Source organism: Pangasianodon hypophthalmus, chromosome 18 (genome assembly GCF_027358585.1).
Source record: "Pangasianodon hypophthalmus isolate fPanHyp1 chromosome 18, fPanHyp1.pri, whole genome shotgun sequence".
NCBI classification, from domain to species: Eukaryota; Metazoa; Chordata; class Actinopteri; order Siluriformes; family Pangasiidae; genus Pangasianodon; species Pangasianodon hypophthalmus.
Window position 1 is genome coordinate 18,554,004 of NC_069727.1, and position 13,663 is coordinate 18,567,666.

Genomic DNA, 13,663 nt, shown 5'->3' on the forward strand with positions numbered 1-13,663 from the left:
CTAACATGGTGGTAAAAACTGTCCTTGTAATCGAAGTGTGATTTGCTCACATAGTGAATATCATGCCTTGATCAAGCTGTTGAATAGCTCTGTGCCGTAGACAAACAGACGTAAGCCTAATCAGTTCAGTTTGTAATCGGGTACCGGCTGTCAAAATGGCCATGATGTATCTGCAGCGCAGTAGGAATGAAATGTTTAAATGTAATTTTCTCCTGTTTTTCACCAGATACCATAATTTGTGCTTGATATACATGCAAGAGAAACATACTTCAGTTCAGAGAAGCTTGTAGTATATACTGGTGTCCAAAAATCTGAAACCACATTGAAAATCTGTTGTTGTTGTTGTTGTTGTTGTTTTTCATTTAAAATTGGAAATAAACTAGAGTAATAAAATAAAATTAGAAAGAAGGTTTTAGAATTTCAGAATATTTAAAACAAAAGAAAGTAAATGTTCATTACCCTTTTAATAATATCTTATTTCTAAGTCCCTGTTTAAATTTGAGCCTGGTTCCTCTCAAGGTTTCTTCCTCATATCATCTCGGGGAGTTTTTCCTAAATTCCTAAAATTGAATTGAATTGAAATGTAAGCAAATGTGTGATAGACCAGGCTAACTGCTTTATACAAAAGATCAGATTTTCCTCATGTCTAATCTCTTCTACTGAAGCATGTGATCAGATGACACTGACGGATTTGATCTAAAATGGATCTTAAGGTTTTGGACAAATTTGTGGTGTCCATGCTAGCTCGAGTGCACGCTGTCATTAAAGCAAAAAGGGGACGAACCAAATACTAAGAAACTCTGAAATTCCTGCAAATGTCTCAAAGATTCTCCTTTTCACTTTTCACTACTTTTCAAGTTATTGTCAATAATATAATTTATATTGAAAATTGTTGTATTAAATTAGAAACGAATGCAAAATAGACACATTTTGACTAGTGCTCTCAGACTTTTGGACCCCACTGTATATAGCTGAAAATGTCAAAACCAACCTGACCATGTGAAGGGTTTTCCCATGAAAGCCACATGAACCTACATGACCATCTACATGCCAGTGATTTAGTGTCTCTCAGCTTCACAGAGGAAGGACCCCAGCTGCCTCAGCCATGAAATCCAGTCGAGCAGGTGTGCACGGTCAACTCGGTGCTCATTACACCTCACTAGACGTGTGTCACTGAGAATGAAGACTGATTCAGTAGGCGGTGTTTATTTTAGTGTGGTGTAGAAACAGAAGTCAGCTTTAAATCAAGCTCTGATGAGAAACAGAGGGTTAGTTTTTGGTGTATGGCTGGTGGTCTTTCCTGCTGATGGCGACCTCTGTATAGATGATCAGAGCATGCTTGACTTAGTTTACCCAGCTGCATGGGATGGTAAGTGATGGCAAAGTTACAGCAGAGAGACTAAATCTCTGTGGGGTGTGCTGTTGTAGGAAAATTATCAGCGATGGGGTGGTGTTACTGGTGAGGAACTACCGTAACTGCCCCAGAGTGGATTATATATCAATAACAGCACATCCTGTAGTGTTTTATTCCTCTTATGCTATAGCAGTTTGTCAAAGCTAACAATTTTCTATTTATTAAAGAAAGACATTGTACTTTTTATCTGTTTATAGTTACATGTCATGTTGTGGAACATCCACAAAACTAGTTAGCTCTTACCTTATGATGGCTATAAACAGTAGTTGTCTCACCAGCCTCTATTTTTTTCTCTCTCTTGAAATTAATAATACAAAAAATATAGCTTGTCATGTTACTGAGAAACGGGAAAGGGCTAACTCATCTGTCCTGATGAATGTCCTGATGAATGTTACAGCTTTACCTCTGACTGTTAAAAGTGCTGGCACTGGAGACTCCTTCCAAAAAACATTAAATAAGCAAAAACTTTTTTTTTAGACACATTTTTAAAATCTGTTCATGTCATAGACTGCTCATCTGTTCATGTCAGTTATGGATGGAACTATCTTCAGACCTGCTGTTCTAGGAAATGAATCAACACCTTCTAACCAATCAGAATCAAAAATTCAACAGTGCTTGTTGTATAATGTATTTCAATAGATATTATAATTTTTTGGTATCTAAGTTACCATTGAATTAAGAATTTAAATTGCTGTAATATCTTGATAGCTGAATTCTGTTGAATATTTTCTATTTTCAATTTTCTCAGGTGCACCTGAAGAAAAACAAAGCGTTCAGAAGATTTAAGAAGCTTCAGGAGGCCAGACCTGAGTTCCACAAGCTGAAACTTGAAGACCTGCTTCCTCTTCCACTAGAGCGCATTCAGCAGTAAGTGACTCTATACACACACACACACACACACACACACACACACACACAATTTTTTAGATTTTAGAGCCTCTCAATAATACAGACACAAATACACTGTGTGTGTGTGTGTGTGTGTGTGTGTGTGTGTATATATATATATATATATATATATATATATATATATATATATATATATATGTATATATATGTATGTATATATGTATGTATGTATATATATATATATATATATATATATATATATATATATATATATATATATATATATATAAAATATTGTGTGTATATATTTATGCCTCTGTACACCACCACAATGCATATGAAAAGAGGCAATCAAGATTATTCAAGTGGTTTAACAAAAATATTGCATTAACCGTTTAGGAATTTCTTGGCCAGGTGTGGCCTGTTTCCTCGTTATTTCATTAAAAATTAAGGAGATAAAATGTCTGGAGTTGATTCCAAGCGTTGAATTGGCAATTGTTAGCTGTTCATGGGAACTCTCAATATGCCGTCCAAAGAGGTGTTGATGCAGGTGAAGGAGGCCGTCATTAGGCTGAAAAAACAAAACAGACCAATGAGAGATAGCAGAAACTGTAGGAGAGGCCAAATCAACAATCTGGTACATTCTTAAAAATAAGGAATGCACTGGCGAGCTTAGCAACACCAAAAGGCCTGGGAGACCACGGAGGACAAGTAAAGTGGATGATCACTCCTTTCCTTGGTGAAGAAAAACCCCTTCACAACATCTAGCTAAGTCAAAAACACTCTGGAGGAGGTAGGTGTATCATTGTCAAAGTCCACAATCAAGAGACACCTTCATGAATGTAAATACAGACGGTTTACCTCAAGATGCAAACTGCTGGTAACATTCAAGAACAGAAAGGCCAGGTTAGACTTTGCTACAAAAAAAAAAAAAAAAGCCTGACCAGTTCTGATTCAAGATTAACTTGTACCAGAATGACGGGAAGAGAAGAGTTGGAGAAGGAAAGGAAGGGTTCATGATCCAAAGCATACCACATCATCTGTCAAACATGTGGAGACAGTGTTATGGCATGGGCATGTATGGCTGCTAGTGGAACTGGGTCACTGGTGTTTATTAATGATGTGACCGCTAATAGAAGTAGCAGGATGAATTCTGAAGTGTATAGAGCTACTTTCTGCTCACATTCAGTCAAATGCCGCAAAACTGATAGGACAGTGCTTCACAGTACAGATGGATAAAGACCCAAAAGGTACCGCGAAAGCAACCTAAGAGCTTCTTAAGGCAAAGAAATTAAATGTTCTTAAATATCCAATGACCTCAAACCAATTGAGCTGCTTTTCACTTACTGAAGAAAAAACTGAAGGCAGAAAGACCCACAAACAAGCAGCAACTGAAGGCGGCTGCAGTAAAGGCCTGGCAAATCATCTCAAGGGAGGAAACTCAGCATTTGGTGATGGCCATAGGGTTCCAGACTTCAGGCAGTCATTGACTGCAAACTATTTTGCATCCAAGTAATAAAACTAATCCTAATATTTATGATTGTTAGTTTGTCCGATTACTTTTGAGCCTGTGAAAAAGGCTGTAATTCCTAAACAGTTAATGCAATATTTTTGGTAAACCTCTTGAATTAAAGCTGAAAGTCTACATCCACATTCGATTGCTTCATTTCAAATGTGGTGGTGTACAGAGGAAAAATTACCAAAATTGTGTCACTGTCCAAATACTTATGAATGTGTCTGTATTTGTATTGATCAGCCATAACATTAAAACCACTGACAGGTGACATGAATAACATTGATTATCTCATTACAATGGCACCTGTCAAGGGGTGGGATATATTAGGCAGCAAGTGAACAGTCAGTTCTTGAAGTTGATGTGTTGGATGCAGGAACAATTGGGCAAGTGTAAGGATCTGAGCGACTTTGACAAGGGCCAAATTGTGACGGCTAAACGACTGGGTCAGAGCATCTCCAAAACAGCAGGTCTTGTGGGGTGTTCCCGGTATGCAGTGGTTAGTACCTACCAAAAGTGGTCCAAGGAAGGACAACCGGTGAACTAGCGACAGGGTCATGGGCTCCCAAGGCTCACTGATGCCTTCAAGCGAAGGCCCGTCTGGTCTGATCCCACAGAAGAGCTACTGTAGCACAAATTGCTGAAAAAGTTAAAGCTGGCTCTGATAGAAAGGTGTCAGAACACACAGTGCATCGCAGCTCGCTGTGTATGGGGCTGCGTAGCAGCAGACCGGTCAGAGAGCCCATGCTGACCCCTGTACACTGCCAAAAGCACCTACAATGGGCACGTGAGCATCAGAATTGGACCATGGAGCAATGGAAGAAGGTGGCCTGGTCTGATGAATCATGTTTTCTTTTACATCATGTGGAAGGCCGGGTGCGTGTGTGTCGCTTACCTGGGGAAGAGATGGCACCAGGATGTACAATGGGAAGAAGACAAGCCGGCGGAGGCAGTGTGATGGTCTGGGCAATGTTCTGCTGGGAAACCTCAGGTCCTGGCATTCATGTGGATGTTACTTTGACACGTAACACCTACCTAAACATTGTTGTAGATCAAGTACACCACTTCATGGCCACAGTATTCCCTAATGGCAGTGGCCTCTTTCAGCAGGATAATGTGCCCTGCCACACTGCAAACATTGTTCAGGAATGGTTTGAAGAACGGGAACGTGACAAGGAGTTCAAGGTGTTGACTCCAAATTCCCGCAGATCTCAATCCAGTTGAGCATCTGTGGGATGTGCTGGACAAGTCTATAGTGTGATAGTGTGTCTGTATGTATGCGTGTGCGTGTGTGTGTAATATATATACATCTATATAAAAACACATACACATGTGTCCCTTCTGGTGATAAACGCTTTGGTTTATCGTTTTGTGGAACATATTTTTTTTTTCCAAGCTCTTGAAGTATTGACTAAGATTGGCTCAGAAAGTTTTGACTCATCAGATGTCAGAGTAACTCAGGCATTGAATTCCATATTACGTGCAAATGAAATGAATTGTTCGCCAGCACAGTGCATTTTAAACCATCTGCTTTTGCGGAGAGATTACGGCCGTTCGACAGCTCCTACAAGATGGCAACATGGATATGTAGTCATTTTCTGAAGTGAACGTAATGCATTTTGGTTATGCATCAGTGTCTCCTGACACTGGCCAGTCTGCTTCCTTTGATGTGACAAAAGTCTTCTCGTTGGCTGTCAAATCACTCAACGCTCTCTTTCCTACATCTGACTGCGTCCGTACGGGAGAGAAAAAAATTTTTTGGTGGGGAAATTTGTTGGGACTCACTTGTAGCCGTGCGGGAAAGCTGTCACCACCAGGTTACGCTTTCCATGCTTGAGTTGTCCCTTTTTCTGTTTGGTTGCTTTGGCGGAGTCACCGCAAACACACGCCACGTACAGAGGAAAGGCTTTTGATGACAGACATAATTATTGTTTGATGTCATGCTTACACCAGCCTCTAGACTGTCCAAGAACTGTCAAAATCGCCTTTGTTAAGCAGCCGATTTTGTTGGATATAATTTCATGCGGTCGTGGTCTCAGCTGTTAATTAGTGTAACAGGGTGCGAAATGGGCTGAAACATGCTTAAGAGCCAGTGAAAATGATGTGACATTGCTTTATCAAGCTGCTCAAGTCGATCTTAATTAGGCTTTCATGTCACTCCGACTTTGTAAATATAGTTTCGAAACGTGAAAGAAGCAGACACGATGTCAGCGTTGCAATGGAGATAATTATACCTTTAAATTTCTTTCACTTGCATAACAGTGTGTCTTTTCTGCCTTATATAATGGTATATGAGCACTTTTTTATTTTGACACCACCATCTGCTGTAGTGAAGTGCGCCTATATAGAAAAATAGAAATTCTGTTCTCAAAAGCTTAGAATTTTCAGTGGATTTTATTTGGTTTTGCATCAAATGACAGCAAAATTGGTCTATATTTTTATATATCTCTTGCTAGTAAGATGTCCTCTAATTTCCTGTCGAACTATGGTTCCTAGTTTAAAAGTGCTACTTGATATCAGTCCCTGAATGCTGTTTTTGATGACACACAGACACAGAATTCAGGAAATGGACCCTTAGTGGTTTTCAGTGGCTACTCAAGATGAAAAGGCAAAAGGCAAAACTGTTACACCCTCTCTCTCTCTCTCTCTCTCTCTCTCTCTCTCTCTCGCTCTCTCTCTCTCTTCTTGTTTCTATTCACTACCTGATCTCTATTTTCCTATCCTCTCTTCATCTGCTTCCTTCTATCATGTGACCATGACCCATAACACAGGCAAGATCTTTGGCAAGTGTTTGAAATGAAAAGGCTTGTTACTGAATTAGAGAATGAATGTAGGCCAGTAACCTGTGAAATTGTTAACCCTTCCCCTTCTTATTTTGTAGCATTGAGCAGGCCGCACCGTCTCAGCTGCATCACTTTTACATGAACAGATGTGAAAAAATAGCAGGTGACAGTATTTCCTAATGGAGTTGAACACCATTATGTCGCAGCTTAGATACAGACCCCTGTTACGTTCATTCCAGTGTGTGTGAAATATAATGCTTGCGGGTCGCAAGGTTTTTACCGAGTTTTCCAATTAAAGTTGAAAGAGAGCGTGATTGAATTCCTTTTTAAGCTGAAAGCATTTGTTCACTTCACTTTTTAACCCTGGGTTACAATGTACATCAGTGGTTTTTTTTTTTTTTTTTTGGAGACACCAATTTGCTTTGACACTCTACACAAAAAAAAAAATCCTTGAATTCAAATGTGTACATTGGTTCGCGTGAATGAATTGCGTTGAATTAACACAGTTTGTTTTTATTCAGCTGCCATGATTTGATCATGTAATTTCAAAGCCCTGGAATAAAATTGAGCTCTGTGCTGTCACCGGAGTTTAGGATCGAACCCAGAATTGTTCAAATTTAGTATAAGCAATGCAATCACATTTGAAGAGAAATTAAAATGTTTGTTACCTATACGTAATGTTTTCTCTTACATCTGACTGACCACATATTCCCTTTTTTTCAGTGTAGATCAGTGATGACACCATTTTGTTTTATATGACTGATGGATAACAGAATGTTATTAACAATCCGGTAATGTCTTTTAATACTACAGTGCAGTTTTGATACTACAGTGTACAGTATTGTCAGCTGTAATACAAATACCAGGTTTATATTAATACGCTCATTTTAATATTTTATCATTTATATAGCAACAACTACTTCACTGGAGTTTCTATTGCAGATGCGCCACAAAACAAAAACATGCTGTTATTAACCGAGAGAAAAAGTCACGTTTTCTGTAAGGAGATGTTTACTTAACATTTATGGAAGGAGTCTCCAGTGTCAGCATTTTGTAACAGTCAGTAAGTTTTCTGCTGCAGGAAAGTCTTCACATGACAACCTGTATTCTTTTTTTTTTCCTCCATTTTTTTTTATCTTTGAGAGAAAAGAAGTGTTTTGTAGATGTTCCACAATATAACTATAAAAAGATAAAATGTACAGCTTAACATTTTTTTATTAGAAAAATTGGAATCATTGCCAAACTGCTGTGGGATCAAAGCAATAAAACACTTCAGGACCTGATGACATGGCATCACACCCCCTCGTTATTGATTATTTTCCTGTAACAGCACGCCCCATCATGTTTTATTCCTTACATAATTACCTGACCAATCCTCAGCTGTCCTCATTTTTTCATGTCTACATACAAAGAGGTTTAAGGATCTGCTTAAGCAGCGGTGCTACACTGAGCCGTCTCATTAAAGAGCTTTATATTTCATGCATTTACTCGCACCACTGTTATCGATCCCGTAAATATAACATTACCTTCATCTTATCGACTTTCATATGTTGACCTCGGCTTGCGAATGCTTCAGATAACTGGTTCATGAGAGGGAGGGTTCTTGGAAGCAATTAGAAAAAATTCTTGGAAGCAATGAAACAATCAAATTTGTTTATTTGGTATTTTTACCTAAGAAATTAAAGTTAAAGGTAAAGGTATTATTTATCTTATTGGGCTTCGATAGATAAAATACTTTTTTGATCCCTGAGTGAAATAGATTAATTGTTGTTGTTAAACAATTGTGTGAAATTGTTGGTAATTGGCATTAGATGCTTAATATTTAGGTAATTAGGTGTTGTCTATCACTGTATTTTTTTTCTTCCTTCCTTCTTTGTTTCTGTTCTTTTTTGCTGCTTGCTTTCTTTCTTCTTTGTTTGTTTTTTTTTTGCTGGTTTCTTTCTTTCTTTCTTTCTTTCTTTCTTTCTTTCTTTCTTTCTTTTTCTCTTCCTTCCTTCCTTCCTTCCTTCCTTCCTCCCTTTCCTTCTAGAGGTTTTAAATAGGTGTGTATTGGAGACATTGAAAGTAGAATATAAGTAAGACATTCTTGAGGATTCTTGTTCACTCAGTGTTTTGTGTATTTGTGTATATGGAGATGTTAATCTTTTAAAATGAATCTGTTGTTTTTTTTAAATGCTAAATTTCCTTGCCCACTCACTCCAAGCTGACCGAGCTTTTCCATTCCAAAGTATGTAAAACTCTTGATTTTCACTTGGACAATGCTCACTCTGTTTTCCTTCCCGATTATCGTTTAATTGCCGAGTTTTGGCAAGTGTAGTAGTCGCCACCTCAAAGTGTCTTGCTCGTACTCAGCAAGCTATTAAAACGGTGTAATTATGCAAGCGCCTGTGCAGTGCTCAATAACCCGTGTAGGAGCCTGACAGTTTCTGTTGTCTCTTAATTAGGAATTTTAATCCTTAATGCACGTATTTAAAGGGAAATAATTAGACAGATATTTCCTCTCTTTTCATCTGCACTGACATGTGTGTAAGTATGGAATGACCCATGTCTGTTCAGGGGGGGTGATGAGGGGGGACTAAAATCACGCCGCTTATTTCATCTACGTACTACAAAGGCATTAGTGCGGCGGGGCGTGTGCAATGGTAACTAGGCCAGCCGTGCTTTCTAACACGCTGTGCCTCTTCATTAGAATATCTGAACTGTTATAAATATGGCTCAGATTATGTTATTGTCTCGTTATCTTCTCTTTGCTTTGGTGTTAATGAGTGGGACAGGGTGGCTAAATGAGCAAGTTTCTCCGACATTATTTGGAATGTGCTTTAATAATGCTCATTAGGCCATTCCCTTTTTTAGAGCTGCTTCTTTAATTAGATTTCCGCTGCTCCCTGCATACACACACACCCTTCAGCCCTAATAAGGGCGTTCGTGGCTGATAATGCCTGTAATGTGTTTGTTACTACAACATGAGACAAGAAGAAAAAGAGGGAAGATTATTTCTCTTTTTAAGTGCCTCTTAATAGACAGAGGCTTTGCATGATTTTTTTCCCCCTTTGATTGTTAATGAGTTATACACTATTTCAGAGGAGGCTTGTGTGTTCATTTAAACCAGTGGTTCTCAAAGTGGGGTCCAGGGACCCCCAGGCAGGGTTGCCAGGTCTCTGCAAAGCTTCCCGCACAAATACTATTTAAAAAAATAAAATCGTATATCAAGACATGAAACTATCCCATAATGGGAGACACATTTGTCTTCTTTTTCTCATGAAAAACAAGTTCTCCATGGTGCACACACATCACTGATTTGCAGTATCTGCAATACACTTTTTTACCATCACCTAGTACAGCCATTTTCCACTTCATAATCACCATTTTCTCCTACTTTCTTTCCCATATACACTATATGGCCAAAGGTTAGTGGACACCTGACCATGACACTCATGTGGTCCTTCCTCAAACTGTTGCCACAAAGTTGGAAGCACACAATTGTACAGAACGTCTCTGTGTGCTGTAACATTACAGTTTCCCTTCACTGGAACTAAGAGGTCCAAACCTTGTTCCAGCATGACAATGCCCCTTGTGCACAAAGCGAGCTCCATGAAGACATGGTGTGTGAAGGTTGGAGTGGAAGAACTCGAGTGTCCTGCACAGAGCCCTGACCTCAACCCCACTGAACACCTTTGGGATGAACTGGAACACCGACTGAACCCCAGACCTCCTCACCAACATCAGCGCCTGATCTCACTAATGCTCTTGTAGCTGAATGATCACAAATCCCCACAGCCACGCTCCAACATCTAGTGGAAAGCTTCCCAGAAGAGTGGAGCTTATTATAACAGCAAAGGGGGAATAAAACTTTTGGCCATATAGTGTTTATTACAACAGAAGTGGTTCGGTACATTGTAGATACAATTTCTCCACTTACACTTCCCCTTTGTTTGCTATAACCTGTGTTTATGGAAACTAATACTGTTTGATTCTGATTATTTACTTTAAAACAATATCTTGCCACAAACTATATCTAAACTAGTGAAAAAATGGATGACTTCTACCCACAACCTTTTTCCCAAACCAGCGTAAAAACGCAATCCTGGCAACCCTGCTATTGCTGCAGTAAGAAGTCAAAATAATATTGTGCATGTTTAAATAATGAGCCTAATATTTTAATAATTGTATTATATTCTTAAACTAAGTATGTACTGAGGAGATAAGTGGAATTTATTTTACAATTAAAGGGGTCTCTGTATTGTACCATGCAGAGAATGAGGAGAGCTAAGAAAAGAAAATGATGATGACGATAGCCGTTTTCCTCGAACTCTTGCATACCAGACCGCATTAGTCTCTCTGTCCCATGTGTACTGTCATGATTGTCCCTTTAAAAGCCACTTTGGCACCCGTTTGTCTGTCCCAGCCATCGGTAGACTGCAAATGGAAGAGGACTGCTCCTGTCTCGATCTGATGGAGGGCGAGAAGGAGAAGAAAAAGAGGCAGAGAGAAGCACTCAGGGCAGAAATCAATGTCAGTTGTCAATGCACTTCAGGGTCACAGCGCCCCCCTGAACGGATAGATTAAGAGAGTGATCGCTTAGCAAAACTACTTTTCCCGATCTTCACTTCGCGAGTGACCTCCCGTCCTCTTCTCCAGTTTAGCACAGCTCGCTGTCGCTCTGCGTCATATTGCAGAGAGATCCCGTATTGACTTTCCAGTAATAAGACAAAATGCAGTCTACTTAGGCCATAAATTCCTATCAGCCTTATAGGCTGGGGAAAGCACTATGACAAAATAGATCATGTGAAGACATGGTTTTTGTCACAATATATAGTTTTTCTAACAAATTGCCAGCAAAGCAGTAATGTTTTTTTTAAAAAAAAAAAAAAAAAGTGTGGAAAATTTATTCATTTATAAAATTTATATACAAGTGTTAGGAGTAGGCTGGGTTCATTTCATAAAGCAAAAAAAACCTGCATACTAACAAGATCCACAGTAATACAAATTCCTGTTAGTCTTATAGAGGAAGGTGCTGTGAAAAGCGTCGTATCAGGATACTTGAAGACATTTCCTTTTCTTTTTTTTCTTTTTTTAAATTTCTGTGTAATTAAGTGTATATGAGTGGAACATGCAAAATGTTATTAAAAATATTTTTAAAAATTAAAGAGAAATATTAGAATGTAACCACTTTATCAAGTTAAAACTCCCATCAAATATCTGAGTAGACAGAGTTAATTTCATAAAGCAAAAGTACTACATAATAACAGGATACAAAGTAATATTGAGAACAAAAAACATGGAATACAGCTGAATACAGGAGCCTGTGTGTGTGTATATGTATGTGTGTGTATATATATATATATATATATATATATATATATATATATATATATATATATATATATATATATATAATTATTTTTCTAGAATAAATTTAGATTTATTGGATAAATTTCGATAAAGGTTAGATTTCTCTCATATTTTCAGATTTGCCAGCATCTATAGTCATAGATTAAAAACATAACACTGAAAAGGAAGAGGAAAAATCGGTACAAAGTCTTGCGTCTTACAATTTTAAAGATTAAGCACATAATTGTAACATCTCAGCTGCACCCACTGCATGTTTATAACTGTTATTGTTTTTGTTTTTTTAAATGATCAAAAAAAAAGATTCCCCTGTTAATCTGAGAAAAGCTTGTTGTGGTATTTTACCACAATGCTGATATCATATGATATTGCCTGTCTCTTTCAGTTTCTAGTTACAATTCAGTGCCTTACAGTGTGCTGTGTTCAGGCTGGAACCCTGAAACCTGGATTCCTCACGCTCCACTCTCCACAGTTTCTTTCTTTTTGTCAGTTTTTGGTGACTGTTCAAATCACCAGAAGAGCCAGAATGTGTAGTAATGTAGATGTGGAGATTTCTCCGTAAGTAGTCGCTCTGGTTCATCTGAGTTGTGAGATGTTTTGCTGCTTCTCAACAGATGCCGCTTGCATCTGTTTTTCTTTCTCTCCTTTTTTTTAATAAGGAAACCTGTTTTTCAGATTCAAAGCAAGATGCTTGATAATTCAAACGAGGTGCAGCGAATTCCCTGATAAAACTGTCTAGGATGTACAGAGTACATAATCAGTTCTTAATGCCTTTGTGAACGAGTGTGCACATTCTGGGATTTTACTCCTTTTTTTTTTTTTTTCTTTTTTTCTTTTTTAAAAGTAGAAAGCTTTGTACTGTTATAAATAAAGACCCTTCATGTTTGCATTACATTAACAGGAAATTATATGCACACTATATGGGCTCAGCTCCTTCACATTTGAAGAGCTTATTGCAGAGGTTCTCTCACAAAGGCCTTGAAGTGTCAACCTCCTAAAACTGCGGTTAAGAAGTGAAGTTCTACACGCATGTAGACGGGTGGCGTGGCGTCACAGCGGCTGCCACTATTTGTTTGCTATTCCAACATGGCCATGGGGACAGAAGGTTATTGCGACATTTTTCCTCTCACTTTCCTTCAATTAAAACCAGAGCCTTGTGCTGCTGCAGCTCTCGAGTATTAAATCTTAACTTCTTAGCTCAAAAATGATTAGAAATGTGACAACTGTTTGCCACCTGCTTCTGGTCAGTTGGAATAAGTTGGGCAGTTTTGTCAGCATCAGGTCCTTTAACAAGTTCTTTAAGCTTAAATAAAAGCATTTGCTTTTACAATGAATAAAGTTTATATATATATAATTATATATATAATTTGTGTTAGGAAGCACAGGACTAACAGGGTGGAAATACAGAGGTAAAATCACATACATACAGTGCAACGCATAAAATCATGCAGATGCAGGTCAACAAACAGCTTAATGTTCACATCAGAATGGTGATTAGTGACTTTAACTGTGGCATGGTTGTTTGTGTCAGATGGACTGGCAGAAACTGCTGATCTGGACTTTTCACACACAACAGCCTCTAAAATTTACAAAAGACGGTGTGAAAGACAAAAAAAAAAATCCAATCGGCGGCAGAGAGGTCAGCGGGAACTCAAAAAACCACTCATTACAAACATGGTGAGCAGAAAAGCATCTCAGAATGCACAACATGGCAAACTTTGAGGCGGTTGGGCTACAAAAAGCAGAAGGCTAGGT

At 38.4% G+C, this 13,663-nt stretch overlaps 1 protein-coding gene across 1 annotated transcript in view; it reads left to right on the forward strand.

The window, feature by feature from the left end:
* arhgef39 (Rho guanine nucleotide exchange factor (GEF) 39) overlaps positions 1 to 13,663 on the forward strand; it is a 52,676-nt gene that overhangs the window by 17,041 nt on the left and 21,972 nt on the right. The window contains exon 5 of the mRNA XM_026922750.3: positions 2,163 to 2,281. Within this exon, the coding sequence (XP_026778551.3) occupies positions 2,163 to 2,281 (119 nt within the window). The remainder of the gene's footprint in view (positions 1 to 2,162; positions 2,282 to 13,663) is intronic.